The sequence below is a fragment of the Lissotriton vulgaris genome, chromosome 2_1 (assembly GCF_964263255.1).
Source record: "Lissotriton vulgaris chromosome 2_1, aLisVul1.2, whole genome shotgun sequence".
NCBI classification, from domain to species: Eukaryota; Metazoa; Chordata; class Amphibia; order Caudata; family Salamandridae; genus Lissotriton; species Lissotriton vulgaris.
In genome coordinates, this window is record NC_141687.1 from 753,115,586 (window position 1) to 753,134,231 (window position 18,646).

The 18,646-nt window shown below is 41.9% G+C and overlaps 1 protein-coding gene across 1 annotated transcript in view; it reads right to left on the minus strand.

Moving 5' to 3' along the window:
* The window catches only part of USH1C (USH1 protein network component harmonin), a 697,039-nt gene that overhangs the window by 414,328 nt on the left and 264,065 nt on the right, over nt 1-18,646 (minus strand). Inside the window, exons 5-6 of the mRNA XM_086954146.1 lie at nt 492-600; nt 328-352 (exon numbers count right to left, since the gene is read on the minus strand). Coding sequence (XP_086810272.1) covers nt 328-352; nt 492-600 — 134 coding nt within the window. The remainder of the gene's footprint in view (nt 1-327; nt 353-491; nt 601-18,646) is intronic.

The window sequence follows — 18,646 nt, forward strand, 5'->3', positions numbered from 1 at the left end:
AGCCTGTGACCTCTTATATTGATTAATGCATGTTTGTTCACCTTATATTACGGATTGAATTTGAAAATGGCATCGTTTATGGCTTGAGATTACATTCGAATATTTCTATATTTTTAAATAATGTGTATGTATGATATTTATTGTTTTATGGTCTTGTACCAAATAAAGCTTTGAATCGATCAATCAAGTGCCTAGTCATTCAGCAACACAGACTATCAAAATGGGAAAATGATCATTTTATATTTAAATAGAAACCCATTGTCCTCAAAACGGGGCTTTCTTAACCGTGAAAAATAAAGAAAAAGTAAAAGTAAAAACTGCATTTACCTTTTGACCGGTATCATGCCAACATCTGAAATATGGAGACAAGAAAAACTCAATGAACAATGCTTCGACCAGGACAAACATCACTATAACATGTAAATTGGTATACAGACTTAGACCATTGAAATCAAAAAGGGTTAACAAAAGCAAGTAACTTTAATACTTACGTCGCACTTTAATGGACACAACTTTCTTTGTGCGGATAAGATTTATAACTTCCTCGTGGGTGCAAGAAGAGATGGAGTATCCATTAATCCGTACTATCTCATCTCCAACCTTAGAAGTAAAAAGAGAAAAGTAAGTAAATCGCATTCAAGTCCACAATGATCAATTATTTTTGGGAAATGTGTTATATTTAGTAGTGGTCCACACTGAGATGCTGTGGAGGATTCCCACTAGAAATTCAAGTCCTCAGTCAGAGCATTCGGCACAAGAGGTGCCACTGCCCAAATCCTGACCCTCAGAACAATAGGAAATGTCAAGTTAAAACTATAAACATCCAGTGCTCTACAGAAAAAATCAACACACTCTACCCAGTTCTGAGGACCAAGTTTGATGTCTCACTTGTCTTATACTTCTGCTTGTATTTCTTTGGGGTCAGACCATATCTCCTAATCAGGTCCTCCTTCATGGCGGGCTAAATTGTTTTGTTCTCATCTCCTAGGGCCAATAAGGTGTCCTCCCCTCCACTGTAAAATCCTTCCATAAACCTGCACCCCAGTCCCTCTCAGCAACCCAGTGCATCTGCAAAGGTATTTCATAGGGCTCAACCTCCGATCTATTTCATGTCCCACTCCAAAATTAGGCACCAGACTTTTGGGTATGTATAACTTTCCCTCTGAGTGTACTGTAGAAATAATGCCACCATCTGTGCTGAATTTATCCCTCTTTATTTTTAAATCAAGCTCTTTCAAGCACAGATCTTGAGCTAAAAGCATCTTTCTTACATCCATGGCCAATCTATCTTTCTCCATTGCCAACTGTTGCTTCTCTACATCCACACAGACCTTTGTCAGCTCCAACTGGTGTTTTCTTTCTTCCCAACTGTCTTGCAACTCTGTTAGCTCGAGAGGGAGCTCTTCCAACATTCAGACTGGCCCACAGGCAATGCTGGGTCATCCACCCATTCCAGATGCAAATTGTGTTCCTCCTCCTCCACAATGGCATTCCCATCCTCTGGGTGCACAGCAGCATTCCTGGCTGCTAACCAGGCCCTCAGCACCTTTTGCAGCTCCTCCCTTTTAGTGAGCCAGTCTAAAGAACATTTGAGCTTCCTGCAGAAACCATTGTGCAGGGACACCATGTAGGTTTCCAACTTCTCCTTCTCAAACTCCACGACTCCAGGTACAGCTAATGGCTCTGCAGATTGAGACATGGTGATGCAAAAACTCCCTAAGATCCAAAAACTCAAGAAGTTGCAAAAATGAAGAAAAAGAACGAATAGTATGTTGGTACGTTGTGGTTTATGATATGGAATTAGTGTACAGCAATCACTGTATCTAATGCACAATAACAAGTTCTATCCTCGCTGCTAATCACCAATATTAGAAATTGGGCCTCTAGTTGGCAGGGTATGAACCCTGTCTATATAGGGACCCACACTCTAGTCAGGGTAAGTGTAGCACACATTAAATGTTTACCTGTGCTTGCCCTTGTAGTGTAGTTCCTATATTCCCAATATGCCCTGCGCATTGGAATAATATATCCTGTAGATTAGACGTAGGACTGAGGTCTACTAGGTCTCTATCGAATATACTAGACTTAATTGTGAGTGCCAGCTAGCTCAGAGGTCACTAGAAACGTTCTCGAATTCACAAGAAGGGATTCGTTTCTGATAACCACATAAACATGACAACTTTTTTTCCCCCAAGAATAAACTGATCTTCAGAGTCGTGGAAACAATAGGTAGATATTTCACTCAGTCAATCGTGCATGCTACGTTTCACCAGAGGTGCAGAGAAATAGATTGACAGGCGTTTTTCAATAAAAAGGTTTTATTGAACAGTCTTCTTTCTCAAACATAAGAAATGAACTGCTACAATTGTAATACTGGTGGCAAAGTATAATGCGTACAGTAAGAAGAGTAGGATAAAATAATACTGTAAAAGCATTGTACGGTTCCTAAACCATAGATAAATACATACATAAATAACAGAGGCTAAAACTGATGCTTCAAAAATACGCTTACCCCGATGTACCTAACCTAAGCTTAGTACAAGGGAAGAAGTAAGGGAGGTGTTGCATAAATGTAGTATTCTTTTGCCAAGAATCTGTCCAATATATCTCTTAGGGTCTAATCAGCTCCATACCTTAGTTTGGAATAAAGAAGGTCAGGCTCAGGAATCTATTTCCCAGCAACCCGCAAGGGTAGCTTGGAAACACTGGAGCTGGATTTCTCGGCAGGAGAAAAGAAAGTGTCTCTCTCAGTGCGTCTGTTGGAGGGTCGGCTTCCTTCGGCACTTGCTGCATCAGGATGCGTCGGGCAAGTAGACTGTCGAACTGCTCCAAACCACCGTGAGTTTTCTAAGGCAAGTGTGGGCATATTTATACCTTGAAGTTGCTGAGTTTGACGTAAAGGTGGACATATTAACGTCATTAAAGACTCTCAGTTCTTTGAAAACTCCATGAGTTCTTAGACAAGTCAGTTCTCGAGCCAAGGGAAAGTCCCTAGCTGCTATAGCTGAGTTTTCCAAGAAATTGTTGTAGATTTTTGGAACTAGTGGAAGTAGCCCTGCCGTATTTGGACTGCATGAGCTATGACTAAATATGGTTATGACTCTTATGCCTATATAATGACATACTGATTTATACCTATATAAGGGCATGAATCGGGAAATTTTCAACAGTGTCCTAAAATGTTTCACAACACCCACTCCACGTTATCATTTTCATCTAAGATTAAGTACTAAACATAAAAGCTAGAGCATGTGTTTTTACAATCCCACCCTAAAAATACATGAAATGTATTAAAAAAATGGTTGTACACAAAATGAGCATCTGTACAATATGCATCTAAGGACAATAATTTCATCGTAAGCATATGATATGATATTATCAATGCTAACCAAATGAATCACAAAATTTATATTTACATTTATGAAATGGCTCTAGATACAAAATAAAGGTCGAGACCATCCCATAGCAGAATATACAAGTTAATTCAAATTTGTGCATTAGGTCAATATTGTTTCTAGGAAGTAGTCAAAGAATTCTTGTTCTCTAAGAATAGATCTACTTTAAGCAGATCGCTTTGTGCCAAAGTTCAGGCTGTTTTGGAAAAAAGTCAAATTAAATTGTAGTGAAATAGAGTTTCAAACTTGGAAGCTTTTGTTTTGAGAAAAGAAATAAAAATTGAAGGTCGAATTTCAGAGTTCGAAAGAACGCTGTGTGCTAATTTCAAAAGTTATTCTCTGTGTCAGGAGAAAACATTAAGTCATCCAGGCTGGCAAAGAAATCATCTACCACAGTAGATGAAAATTCAACTACTTCATTAAGAAGGTCAATTGTACACAGATGTGAAGCATCGTCGTCAGTGTCAGCCACATTAGCATGTTCATAGCAGATGGTACCTGTGTGCCTGTCGGTCCGCGTATCTCACCTCCAGTTGAATTTGCTAGTGAGATTTCAATGAATGCTGTCATCAGGATTGGTAGCCGTTGGGGGCAATACAACATAGGAACCATGTGGTATTCAGATCTCTCAAATGAGCCAAGCCAAGGATCTGGGTTATTCTGTCACGATACCTCATGGCCTGGAGCGTATTCTCCATGATGACTTGGGTATCACTGGTGGCCGGATGTGCCATAACAGAGCAGGAGGAATAAAAATAGGATCCCTGCTATGAGTCCCAAGATGAGAGGCAGGCCGCCGAACACAGAGTGTGCGAAGTTAGGAAAAATGCCCAGGACTGCTTCAAAGGGTGCTAATAGTCCCAAAAAAATCGTCTTAAATGCATGTGCAGACCCGCAGGTATCAGACATGTTAAAGATACAACCTAACATTTCTGAGAAATGTATTGGGCAGTTTGTTGATAATAATGCATGTATCTCTGCAGAGGACCTTGCAACTTGCAGATCATACGTCTCTCTGGCGAGGTCAATGGCACAGTTTTTTGCAAAAGGATGGCTTTCCTTCTGCTTAAAGTATCAATTCGTATAGAAGAGATGTTCAGTGAAGGTCATAGTGGTGACTCCCAGTCTGTCTTAGTTTTAGGAAACAATACTTGCATACAACAAGTGACCCTGGTTGACACACTAACGAGATAGCCTATTCCTGGCATCATTCCACAACAGCTGTGATCATTTAACATAATGTAGCTACCATTGGAAAGCTGCCTAAAAACTGGATCTATCACTGCTGTGGGCGAACCTTGCAGGTGGCAAGAAAGGTTATTGGAAAAACCCTTGCAGGCTCCGTGTAAATTAATACCTTGACATAACAGTGTACCGCTTAGTGAGTTTTTACTATTTTTACCACTAAGAAATACCTCCTTTCCCCCACTCCAACATTTGTGTGTGTATGGTAAATCCCAGGTCGACTTAATGTATTCTTTACCCAACCTTTCAAACAGGCCTGCTGGTATGTGTTTTAAGCAATATTGAAACTGGAAAGTCGTCACTGGTATCGTTAAGGTACCATGTATTATCCATTTAACCAATGGTTTCTCAGAAAAGTTCAATGGTAATTTCTCCAGTTTTTCTATGCTCAGCACCGTATATTCTGCTCCCCTCTGTGCCAATGAGATTTGTTTATCTGTAAGGTTAAACACAGTAAACAATGACGTAGTGTTGATTAAACACCAAGGTACGTAGCCTGAGTGGAGATTTTGTAACGTCCAGCCTAGCAGCATTATAGAACACAATTGAGACTGGCCATGTTGTAACATAAGCAAGTCCTGTTCCATTATGTCTATGACAGAGGATACAATGCTGTCCAAAGAATAAATTCTGGACGATAGAGTTGTTAACCCATTGTCAACTACAGAGAGTGAATTCTCTAAATTAATACGATCAATTTCCCGTATTCTTTCAGCTGTTTCAATTTGCGTGACTTTCCATGCTTCATTGTATGCGGCGTAGATACCGGCGTATATGAAACGTTTATGACATGGATTACGAGGTCCCAGGAAGAATTCTCGCAAATTAACGCCATCTTTAAGCAAAGATAAGTGTGGTTTTATTTCTGGAAGTGTGGATCTCTGCAGCCACTCAAGGCATAGTTTTCCTACACTATAAGTTGTTATTATACCTGGATGTTGTCTTTGGATATATATTGGATCTGGTCAAGTTACTGTGAACCCTTGTGTTTTGTTCAGGAGTCTATCTTGACAGTTATTCGTATCTGTGGGCCAGATTAACCTTTTTTTCCATTCAAGATGTGTTCTGTTTCGTAGAAAAATATAATTTACGTCTACCTCCTCACCTGAAGTTAAATTACTATCAGGTGTGGGTTTAGGTATGGACGGTGTGTTTAAATCTTTTATCTTAGCCAGGCCAAAACAAGATGTCTGTTGAACAGTTTCATTTAAGAACATTATTTGTTCTGGGATGATGCAGGCTCCGAATAATGCTTTTAAACCTTGTACCTGCTAGTCTTTTGTGCCCCAAACAGTTATTGTCTCAATGTTGTGTTTCCAAAAGTCAAAGCCTAAGGTGGACAATTGAGCATAAAATGTCGCAGAATACATTTGTTCAGTATTTGTCAACATACTTTTCATGCCTGTTTTATTCATATTTTTAAAGGAAAAACTTTCTGGGTTTGTATCATTAAAACCCGTAAAATATGGACATTTTCTAATAAATGTTTTCTAACTACCTTTTGGTGGTGTTGAGCAATGTTCCCATTGATTATAAGTTAAAACATTTCTAGGGTTTGCAGATTTATGCAAGTAATGATGGCCAAAATGATTAAAACATTACATTTCTTCAACATTTGATGAACCTTCTAAGTATTCATGTTTTGTAAATTTTGCTGACATTTCTAAGTCTGCAATCATGTTATTAACAGTTTCAAAGTCCCAATCATCAGAGAATGTGCTGGGTGAAACAAAATCACTCAAGGAAACTTTAATTTGGTGTGGAACTTTCTGCAGCTCGACAGGGCCATAAATGTCATAATCAGTTGTATCCCAAGCAATTCCACCAAGTAGAGGAACCGCTGTGATGTTCACTGATGACAAGTCTTGTTGTTCACGATGAGATAATTTGTGTGGCTTCAGAAGCAAGTTGATGTTCCAACTTACTGTGTTCATTTTAATGTGTTTTCCATGTATCAGCTTTTCCAAATTTAGAGCAAAAATGAGCCATAGCAGAAGATAAAATACACCTAATCCAATCCAAAATTCAACCCATGGTGAAACCAGATATGTTTTGTAAGCCTTGAAAGTTGTATTTGCTCGCATAGTTTCAGTTTCACTGGGATCCTCAGAAAAGTTATCAAAGTTGATAAAATAGCCAGAGGCAGTTCTGTCAATAGTTGGTATTGCATCCAGATTTTTTGAAATCGCTGTAGTTGCATGGTCCCTTAACATATTAGTATAGTCAGATGCTACATCATTGTAGACGGGAGTTTCTTGACAAACTGTTATTTGGGTTTCAAGAGGCACAAGTTCCATGGCTTTGTTGCATAGTCCTTCTTTTCTCACTGTAGATTCTTCAAAGTTGAGGAGTCTTTCAGTTTGAACCTCTTGGATAGTAGCAAGATTTGGTCTTCTGCTACATCTTGGGATCCCACTGGGCCTACTACTTATTATCGGCCACATGGTGTGGTTTTATTAGGTCAATTGTTACAGACCTGTTCTCCTTTCTTCCAGCAAGGGGCGGCAGTAGCACTGTTCTTGATCCGTGGATTGCTAGTACAGGTACTGGTTTTCTGTAAGAGGGCCCAAATTCCTTCTTGTCCGCTATTTTTTCCCTGACCAGATCCCCAATCTTTGGAATCCAGACAGGTCTTGCTGGGACAGCTGGTTTTTCTTCAGTGGTCGTTGGCTTTTCACTGGTGTTGCTTAGACTTCTTCTTGTTTCATTTAAGTCCTGTAAAACAGCCAAACGATCTTTGATAACAAATGGTTTTTGTTCTACCACTGAAGTGTGACGATGGAGATCTTCAAGCAACATTCTAGTACCAAAAAGGATTTCATATGGAGTGATTCCACCCAGAGAATTTCTTGGCAGGTTATTAAGTCTACGTTGGACCTTTATTAGATGGTTGACCCACCCATCACCCGAACTAATAACCTAACTGTTACAGATTGCTTTATGTCACAGTTTTTTCTCTCCACAACTGAATTTCCCTCAGGATGGAATGGACTCGAAAATCGCAATGCAACGCCAAAGCTGGCCATAGCCTCCTTGTAAGCCCTAGAGCTAAACGCAGGAGCCTGGTCAGAATGTAGCATGCCGATTGTGATAAAGAATTGCAAATCTTTTATAACAGTTCAGGCGTCAGCCCAGCGCTGAGGCCACATCCAAATGCATCTTGAGCATGAATCCACTGCGACCAAGATATTTTTATAGTTGCCATCCCTTTGTAAGAGACCACAGTGGTCCAAATAAATACATTCTAGTGGTTTATCTGAAATCAGAAGGGGTGTCTGCGCCTGGAGTTTCACTGTTGAAACTTTCATTTTCTGGCAGATTTCACATTCCAAAACATAGTTTCTGGTTTGTTTCCTCATGCGTGGCCACCAGTATCGCTGTTTTAATAATGAAACTGTGGCGGAAACACCTGTATGTGCAGAGGCAAGCCCTTGATGTGCTGCTAAGAATAGTCCTAACTTGTGTTCCATTTTTGGGATTGCTCTATCTCCCACTCCAGGGATACGAGCAAACAGAACACTTATTGCATCAGTTATATATGAGTACTTGAGGGGGTAGCCTTTTGGTAGTGTTTTACCACTGTCTTTTATTGAAGCAGTGCATGCTTGCATTATTTCGCTGTCTATTCTCGTTTTCGAACGAGTGATTGCAGCTACCGAAACCGTTTGCACAGCTGCCTTCACAGCTTCATCAGCCAAATAATTCCCTTCAACGTGAACACCATCACGGTGATGGCTCAGTGTATGGATCACGTGAGTCTATTGTAGTTCTTTCTGCAAAAGAACTACTTGTTCCCAAATCATTTTATGCTTAATTGTGCCACCTTTTGTGTCTTTAAAACCATTTTGAACCCAGTTCTGCAAGTATTCATTGTAAGATTGAACGCAGTATTACGAATCGCACACTATGAGTGTGGGGAATTCGAGATCGGTATTTTCCAGCGCCATCTTGAAAGCCTGTAGTTCAGCTCGCTGAGCTGTACAGTCTCCTAAAGATTGAGGCCTAGATGTAGGTAATTCTATTTTAGCACTTCTTAAATACAGAATTTTACCGATTTGGTATTTAAGAAGTGGTAAAATAGAGGGGGGGGGGTGTAGGTATTACAGAATCGGTAAATACCGAATCGTTAAGCAAGGGTACAGGGGGTGTCACTTTGACACCCTCCAGCACCCCAAATACAGGCATGTGTGCCATGTGGCATGTCTGTGTGTCACATTGCACAGGTGTGCATGCACAGATGTGCATGCACACCTGAATTCGGTATTTTACCACACAATAGGATTGTGTGGTAAAATACCGACTCTTAAGGGCCTGTGGCACTCTTAGGAGTGTCACCTACATATGGATTTACCGATTCGGTAAATATACTGATTCGGTATTTTATAGAATCGGTATATTTACCGAACCGGTAAAATTACCGATTCTTAAAACTACGTGCCCCTACATCTGAAACCCTAATACCTGACGGAAACGGCCAAAATCGGCCGTTTCCGACCGGTATTAGGGCTCCTACATCTGGCCCTGAGTTATTGTGACCATAGGTCTGAATTTACCATCGCGCCAGCGACCTTTAACAATCGGGCACGCAGCACTATAAGCTTGTTTACCCCCAATTGCGGGCTGTGCTGATCCGTCTGTATATATTATACATCGGTAATGTTCTAGAGGTAGAATTTTAGTAGCAGAGGACATTCTTGTTCATATTTAAGAAATTCGCAAGAAATTTTCAAGGAAGGGTCAAAAACGTTTTCAACGTCTGCCGCAGCAAGAGAATTAACTCTTTGTATCCATCTTGGATGTAGAGCTTTTGCATTTGGAATGCTTGCCTTCGTTACTGCCTCTAAGGCAGGTACAGGTGTAACGACTTTAATGCGTTCACCCTGTGCGAGCTCTCTCTCCTTTGCCACCGCAGTTTGAACCACTGTCAGAATTGTTTCTGTTGAAGTGAATTTTATTTCAGCTTGTGTGTACAAGTGTGACTTCTAAGCTATTGGTGCCTTTTCACCTTCATTAAAGGTTAAGTATGTGAATCCGCATCTCCCTGGGATGGTTCGGATTACAAGGTTGCGTACATTGTCGCGTGTCTGTAAGTGTGTTGTTGCCAACATGTCTGTTTGTACTGAATGCAAAATTTCTGTGTGTTTTTGAGTCCAATTATTAGGTTTGAAATCAGGTTTGATTAGTTCAAAGAGAGGTTTAACCCTTTCTGCATAATTCAGAATGTAAGTTCTTCCGAAGTTTAGGAACCCTAGAATTGATTGTAAGTTTTCAGCGTTTTTAGAGTTTGGAGCAGCGCACATTTTTCTAAAAAGTTGGCTGCTAGGCTTTTGCCTTCACTTGAAAGTTTTTATCCCAAGAATAGGACGTTGAGCTGGACAATTCTTGACTTTTTAAAGTTGAATTTATACCCTTCAGAGGCGAATCCAAGTATTATGGTGTTCACCCTGTTCAAGTGCCTGTCCAAATCATCATCTGTAAGATAGATGTCATCGACATAAGATAATGCCTCATTATCATACGTTTGTAGTAACTCTGTTACTCTGGCTGAAAATAACCCTGGACTATTCTTGAATCCTTGGGGGAGATGGCAAAATTGATTCTGTGTCCCCATTATTGAGAACCCGGTCAAGTACCTGCTTTCAGGTGCAATGTTTTGACAGAAGAAACTGTTTGAAATGTCTAATTTCTTTTTGTATTTTTTGCAAACGATGTTACTCATCAGTGCTGCACTGTGTGCATTTTGTACTGCAAAAGTTTTGCAACAAGCATTTAAATGTCTGTAATCCAAAACTAGACGATATGATTCGTCTGGTTTGGAGACAGGAAACAAAGGATTGTTCATGGATGAGGTGCATCTTTCAATCACCCCCTGGTATTCAAGTTGATCTAAGATCTCCCTGACTTGTTTTTTAGCTTCCTGCTTTACTGGGTACTGCCTCTGAGAGTCCTCATCCCATCCCATATGATTGTTATATAATGCTGGAACCTTGGCCACAGCCCATTTTCTGGCATAGGTGTATTTTTTATGAATAGGAATATGGTTCCAGAAGGCTGGTATAGGGATTTCTTCGCCATGTGGGCGCTCCCTGACAAATCAGGTGGACAGTCTTTTTCAGCCAGAAGGATGTCATAACCCTTTGATAGTTTTTCCCAAAAGAGTGCTTTTATTTTTCTAGTAATGTCCCCCTCTATCCAGAGTGTTACTTCATTTAACTTATGGGGTACACTAACCCTGGTGTCGGCAGTTTCAACCTGAATGCATTCATTCAGATCCACTGTCTCCAGATGATCTTTCAGGATCCTGCGAGCTATGATGATCTCTGCTGCGCTGTCCAGCATTGTCTGGGCCCACTCCCCGTTCTTGAGTTGTGTCCTCAAGATCCTCGGCATGTCTGATTTTAATACTTGCTACTTTCTTTTTGGAGAATTGAGTTTTCTTATTTTTTGGAATGTGTTGATCATCTTTGGACTTCACACGTTCTTCTTTGTGTTCTGATTGTCCTTTTCTTTTGGATTTCTGCGAGGAAGTCTGAAAGGTACGATAGGATCGTGTATCAGTATCTTGATATCTATCAGGTTTTCTTAAATTATCCCTATTTCTAAGGTTATACCTCTTTTCAGAGTGCTCCTTTTGAGGAGAACTACCTCTGGACTGAGAGCACTTCTCTTTAGTGTTTGATAAAACCTTTTTCAGGATTTTCTGTTAATTCGGACTTTACTGTTTTCCCTCCCAAACTATCTCTTTCTAGTTCTTCATAGGATTTTTCAATAATTCTGGCAAGTTCATACGGTTGCTCAGTAATATCGAATTCTTTTAATTTTTGGCGGATTGCCACAGATGCTGCTTCATCTTTAATGTTAGCTAATAAAATAGCTGAGACTTGTTTGAAATCTTTCAGTAATTTCATACCAAGATTCAAGGCTGGTTCTGGACAGTATTCATTTTGAATCTGTCTCAGAACGTCTGGTATCAGCGCCATAGACGGGACACCATGTGTTTTTGTGTAAATTGAAGCAAAGACTGTACCCCAAGTGTCACAGTCCCCCACGTGTGGTGCAATCCGCATTGGTAAACAGATTGTTAGAATCCTTTGTTTCTTATGAGGTGTACTATCGGGAAATACTGCCTCTATTTGAGTAATTTTCTGGGCTAACCAAAATGGTTCCCTTTTTGCGGGCAAATTTCCGATGACTGACTGTATAGTCTGAGGTGTGATTTTGTTTGTGTTCTCCTGATGAGGGGTGTGCTGTGGAATTCCTATAGCAGGTTGGACTGTTAGATTCCGCATGACATATTGTACCAATTGTCTATGTATTTTGATTAACTGCTTTAGCTGAGCTAACAGTTCTAAATCTGTCATTTGTTCTATGGCAGGATGTGTTGTATAGCTGGCTAGTACCGGCCATGTTGCTCCTGGTCTACCTAGTGGACCGAGCCTGGTAAGGTGATTTTGATGTTGTAGGGCGCCTTTAAACCAGAGCTGATGCTCTCGGTAAGTTAGTGGAATTTCAATGTCCTCAAAAGAAACGTATTCCGCTGGATGTTCCTCTATCTTATAGTAGTGTGATTTGCTTGTGGAAAAACAATTCATGAATAGAATACCTCTGTCTGACGATATTCGTGTGCCTCTATGACAAATATGACTCTACCACCTCTTGCTGATAGGCCCTTTCTATAAGCTTTATAGCTATGGTTTTCCTTACATTTATTAGGATGATTATAGCATAATCGTCGGTTTTACTAAAGCCTGTTGTGTCAAGACCTGGTTGGTCTGCTGCTGCAGCTCCACCGGTCACGTTGTTGTCGTTATTCGACATTGTTTAATGAAAGTCTGCAGAGCAAGTTTCAAGGAAACAAAGATTTGGTGCACAATATTTTGGAACACTGTATCCTTCAACGTTGAACTAACCAAAAACGAATATATAGGATTTTCGTACTACTCAGTTATGGCGGATATTATCCTTTCACCCACTCTAGAGGTCTATTGGAGTTTTTTACGGGAGAAAGGGGTCTGTGTGAAAAGCACAACTGAGTTACTCTAGTATCTAGCGTTAAATGAGTGCCTTACCAAACGTTGGGCGCCATGTAGTGTAGTTTCTATATTCCCAATAGGCTCTGCACATTGGAATATATCCTATATCCTATAGATGAGACGTAGGTCTGAGGTCTAATAGGTCTCTATCGAATATATTAGACTTAAATGTGAGTGCCAGCTAGCTCAGAGGTCTCAAATTCACAAGAAGGGATTAGTTTCTGACATCCGCATAAACATGACAACTTTTTTTCCCCAAGACTAAACTGATCTCCAGAGTCGTGGAAACAATAGATAGATATTTAACTCAGTCAATCGTGCATGCTTCGTTTCACCAGAGGTGCAGAGAAATAGATAGATGGGTGTTTTTCAATAAAAAGGTTTTATTGAACAGTCTTCTTTCTCAAGCATAAGAAATGAACCGCTACAATCGTAATACTGATTGCAAAGTATAATGCGTACAGTAAGAAGAGTAGGATAAAATAATAGTGTAAAAGCATTGTATGGTTCCTAAATCATAGATAAATACATACATAAATAACAGAGGCTAAAAGTACTCAACTGGTGCTTCTAAAATACGCTTACCCCGATGTACCTAACCTAAGCTTAGTATGAGGGAAGAAGTAAGTTAGGTGTAGCATAAATGTAGTATTTTTTTGCCAAGAATCTGTCCAAGATTTCTCTTAGGGTCTAATCAGCTCCATACCTTAGTTTGGAATGAAGAAGGTCAGGCTCAGGAATCTATTTCCCAGCAACCCGCAAGGGTAGCTTGGAAACACTGGAGCTGGATTTCTCAGCAGGAGAAAAGACAGCGTCTCTCTCAGTGCGTCTGTTGGAGTGTCGGCTTCCTTCGGCAATTGCTGCAGCAGGATACGTCGGGCAAGTAGATAGTCGAACTGCTCCAAACCATTGTGTGTTTGCTAAGGCAAGTGTGGGCATATTTATACCTTGAAGTTGCCGAGTTTGACGTAAAGGTGGACATAATAACGTCATTAAAGACTCTCAGTTCTTTGAAAACTCCATGAGTTCTTGGACAAGTCAGTTCTCGAGCAAGGGAAAGCCCCTAGCTGCTATAGCCGAGTTTTCCAAGAAATTGTTGTAGATTTTCGGAACTAGTGGAAGTAGCCCTGCCGTATTTGGACTGCATGAGCTATGACTAAATATGGTTATGATTCTTATGCCTATATAAGGACATACAGGCACATGCATAAACGATTTTTGCATGCGCAAACGGTGCGATTCGCTAAAATCGGCCGTTTGCGAATGCAAAATCATGTTTTGAGATGCATCATGCATTTTTGGGAAAATCGCTATTTTTAGCGAATTCCAAAAATGCGATTGCTTCTAAGGAATCGCAAATTTGCGATTCCTCAAAAGCAATGCATGATCAATTTCAAAATTGCGAATTCGCAAATCTGGGGTGCAAATTACCACGAGGTTGGACCTCGTGGTAATTTGCGAAAATGTGTTAAAATGCTCTAATTTGCATTTAAAAACACTGTCATGTTACAGACACACATGTCCTTAGGACATGTATGTTTGAAACATGCACTCCAAAATACATTTCAGGGGTGCAGGGGGGGGGTCCAAAGGACCCCCCCCTGCACCCATGGAATGCATCAACAGTTTGCGAATTTCAATTTGCGAATTCGCTATTCCCATTGATTCCTATGGGCCTTTTGGCCCATAGGAATCAATTGGAATTGCGAAATCGCAAATTGAAATTTGCATAATATTTGCGATTCGGTAAAAATTGCGATTTTTGCCGAATCGCAATTATTATGCAATTTAAATCATGCATCCCGTTTTGCGATTCCTTATTTGCGATTCCTTAAAAATCGCTAATAAGGAATCGCAAAACGTTTTATTGATGCATGTCACCGATAGTGATTTATACCTATATAAGGGCATGAATCGGGAAATTTTCAATAGTGTCCTAAAATGGTTCACAACACCCTCAGGTAGCTTGGCACAGAGCAGCCAGGCTAAACTAAAGATGCAATGTGTAAAGTATGTGTGTGAACACACACACACACACAGTAACTCAGTAAAAACACCACAAAATGACAAAAATCCAACATACACAAGTCAATATATGAATTATTAAAGATTAAATCAAAATGCACTGCTTAGAAGTCTCTAGGTCGCGAGGGACTAGTGCAAATCCGAAATTCAGCCTAACCACAATGGATTGCGGACCGGCTACAGGGGCTCACTTTGGACCACTGATAACAGTACCTTGGATCCTGGGTGCAGTCTGTGCAGCAAGGCTTTGAAAAGCTTCTCGTCATCTGGCATTGTATCCAAGAAGCTGTACGCGAGGCTTTGGAAGGCATTGCGCAGTCTGGTGTCTGTTCTGAGGAGCTGTTAGCTGTGCAGTGAAGCTTTGTGGGCTTTCATGTTGCGTTGCACCTGTTTTTGCAGGAATCAGCTGCAGAACCCACTTTTGAGGCCCAGGACTAAAGAGGCACCTGAGGCAAGGGTAGGACTCACAGCTGGCAGAGTCCAGCAGCACCAGAAGAGATGCAAGAAGTCTTTTGTGTCATCTGTAAAGCAACTGGGGTTCATGTATAGTGCTCTAATACCTTCGGGTTGAGTTCGTGCTATATACAACAACAAAAAAAAGTCCAGTCCCTCGCACTGTCAGGCAAAAGGTATCAGGTAACAGGCCAACACAGGTGTGCAAGTTGCAAAGTGATTCAGAAAAGGGGGTGGTGATGAACAGAGTGTCTGAATTAAGCAGACCACTCTTACCCAGTCCAAAGATCAGGGCTTTATCCATCACCGTTTTTTAGCTCACTGCAAAATCCCAGCTCAGAACTTGGCTATATGCAAATTAGTCTGACCCTGGCCCAGTGCATCATGGGAACAGGGCAGACCAAACTACCAAGCCAATTCTTATACTGGGAAGGAAACAAGCTACCGGGGACCGGTTTCTGGCATTTCAGCCGTCTTCGGCCCGGCTTGCTTGAATCCTGATGGTGCAATGAGCTAGGGACTCACATCTGAGTATACCCTTCCACGCTTAAGGTGGACAAAAATTATTCAGAAAAGTGGGTGGTGATGAACAGAGTGTCTGAATTAAGCAGACCACTCTTACCCAGTCCAAAGATCAGGGCTTTATCCATCACCGTTTTTTAGCTCACTGCACCATCCCAGCTCAGAACTTGGCTATATGCAAATTAGTCTGACCCTGGCCCAGTGCATCATGGAACAGGGCAGACCAAACTACCAAGCCAATTCTTATACTGGGAAGGAAACAAGCTACCGGGGACCGGTTTCTGGCATTTCAGCCGTCTTCGGCCCGGCTTGCTTGAATCCTGATGGTGCAATGAGCTAGGGACTCACATCTGAGTATACCCTTCCACGCTTATGGTGGACAAAAATGATTCAGAAAAGGGGGTGGTGATGAACAGAGTGTCTGAATTAAGCAGACCACTCTTACCCAGTCCAAAGATCAGGGCTTTATCCATCACCGTTTTTTAGCTCACTGCACCATCCCAGCTCAGAACTTGGCTATATGCAAATTAGTCTGACCCTGGCCCAGTGCATCATGGGAACAGGGCAGACCAAACCACCAAGCCAATTCTTATACTGGGAAGGAAACAAGCTACCGGGGACCGGTTTCTGGCATTTCAGCCGTCTTAGGCCCGGCTTGCTTGAATCCTGATGGTGCAATGAGCTAGGGACTCACATCTGAGTATACCCTTCCACGCTTATGGTGGACAAAAAATTATTCAGAAAAGGGGGTGGTGATGAACAGAGTGTCTGAATTAAGCAGACCACTCTTACCCAGTCCAAAGATCAGGGCTTTATCCATCACCGTTTTTTAGCTCACTGCACCATCCCAGCTCAGAACTTAGCTATATGCAAATTAGTCTGACCCTGGCCCAGTGCATCATGGGAACAGGGCAGACCAAACTACCAAGCCAATTCTTATACTGGGAAGGAAACAAACTACCGGGGACCGGTTTCTGGCATTTCAGCCGTCTTCGGCCCGGCTTGCTTGAATCCTGATGGTGCAATGAGCTAGGGACTCACATCTGAGTATACCCTTCCACGCTTATGGTGGACAAAAATGATTCAGAAAAGGGGGTGGTGATGAACAGAGTGTCTGAATTAAGCAGACCACTCTTACCCAGTCCAAAGATCAGGGCTTTATCCATCACCGTTTTTTAGCTCACTGCACCATCCCAGCTCAGAGCTTGGCTATATGCAAATTAGTCTGACCCTGGCCCAGTGCATCATGGGAACAGGGCAGACCAAACCACCAAGCCAATTCTTATACTGGGAAGGAAACAAGCTACCGGGGACCGGTTTCTGGCATTTCAGCCGTCTTCGGCCCGGCTTGCTTGAATCCTGATGGTGCAATGAGCTAGGGACTCACATCTGAGTATACCCTTCCACGCTTATGGTGGACAAAAATGATTCAGAAAAGGGGGTGGTGATGAACAGAGTGTCTGAATTAAGCAGACCACTCTTACCCAGTCCAAAGATCAGGGCTTTATCCATCACCGTTTTTTAGCTCACTGCACCATCCCAGCTCAGAACTTGGCTATATGCAAATTAGTCTGACCCTGGCCCAGTGCATCATGGGAACAGGGCAGACTAAACTACCAAGCCAATTCTTATACTGGGAAGGAAACAAGCTACCGGGGACCGGTTTCTGGCATTTCAGCCGTCTTCGGCCGGCTTGCTTGAATCCTGATGGTGCAATGAGCTAGGGACTCACATCTGAGTATACCCTTCCACGCTTATGGTGGACAAAAATGATTCAGAAAAGGGGGTGGTGATGAACAGAGTGTCTGAATTAAGCAGACCACTCTTACCCAGTCCAAAGATCAGGGCTTTATCCATCACCGTTTTTTAGCTCACTGCACCATCCCAGCTCAGAGCTTGGCTATATGCAAATTAGTCTGACCCTGGCCCAGTGCATCATGGGAACAGGGCAGACCAAACTACCAAGCCAATTCTTATACTGGGAAGGAAACAAGCTACCGGGGACCGGTTTCTGGCATTTCAGCCGTCTTCGGCCCGGCTTGCTTGAATCCTGATGGTGCAATGAGCTAGGGACTCACATCTGAGTATACCCTTCCACGCTTATGGTGGACAAAAAATGATTCAGAAAAGGGGGTGGTGATGAACAGAGTGTCTGAATTAAGCAGACCACTCTTACCCAGTCCAAAGATCAGGGCTTTATCCATCACCGTTTTTTAGCTCACTGCACCATCCCAGCTCAGAACTTAGCTATATGCAAATTAGTCTGACCCTGGCCCAGTGCATCATGGGAACAGGGCAGACCAAACTACCAAGCCAATTCTTATACTGGGAAGGAAACAAGCTACCGGGGACCGGTTTCTGGCATTTCAGCTGTCTTCGGCCCGGCTTGCTTGAATCCTGATGGTGCAATGAGCTAGGGACTCACATCTGAGTATACCCTTCCACGCTTATGGTGGACAAAAATGATTCAGAAAAGGGGGTGGTGATGAACAGAGTGTCTGAATTAAGCAGACCACTCTTACCCAGTCCAAAGATCAGGGCTTTATCCATCACCGTTTTTTAGCTCACTGCACCATCCCAGCTCAGAACTTGGCTATATGCAAATTAGTCTGACCCTGGCCCAGTGCATCATGGGAACAGGGCAGACCAAACCACCAAGCCAATTCTTATACTGGGAAGGAAACAAGCTACCGGGGACCGGTTTCTGGCATTTCAGCCGTCTTAGGCTCGGCTTGCTTGAATCCTGATGGTGCAATGAGCTAGGGACTCACATCTGAGTATACCCTTCCACGCTTATGGTGGACAAAAAATTATTCAGAAAAGGGGGTGGTGATGAACAGAGTGTCTGAATTAAGCAGACCACTCTTACCCAGTCCAAAGATCAGGGCTTTATCCATCACCGTTTTTTAGCTCACTGCACCATCCCAGCTCAGAACTTAGCTATATGCAAATTAGTCTGACCCTGGCCCAGTG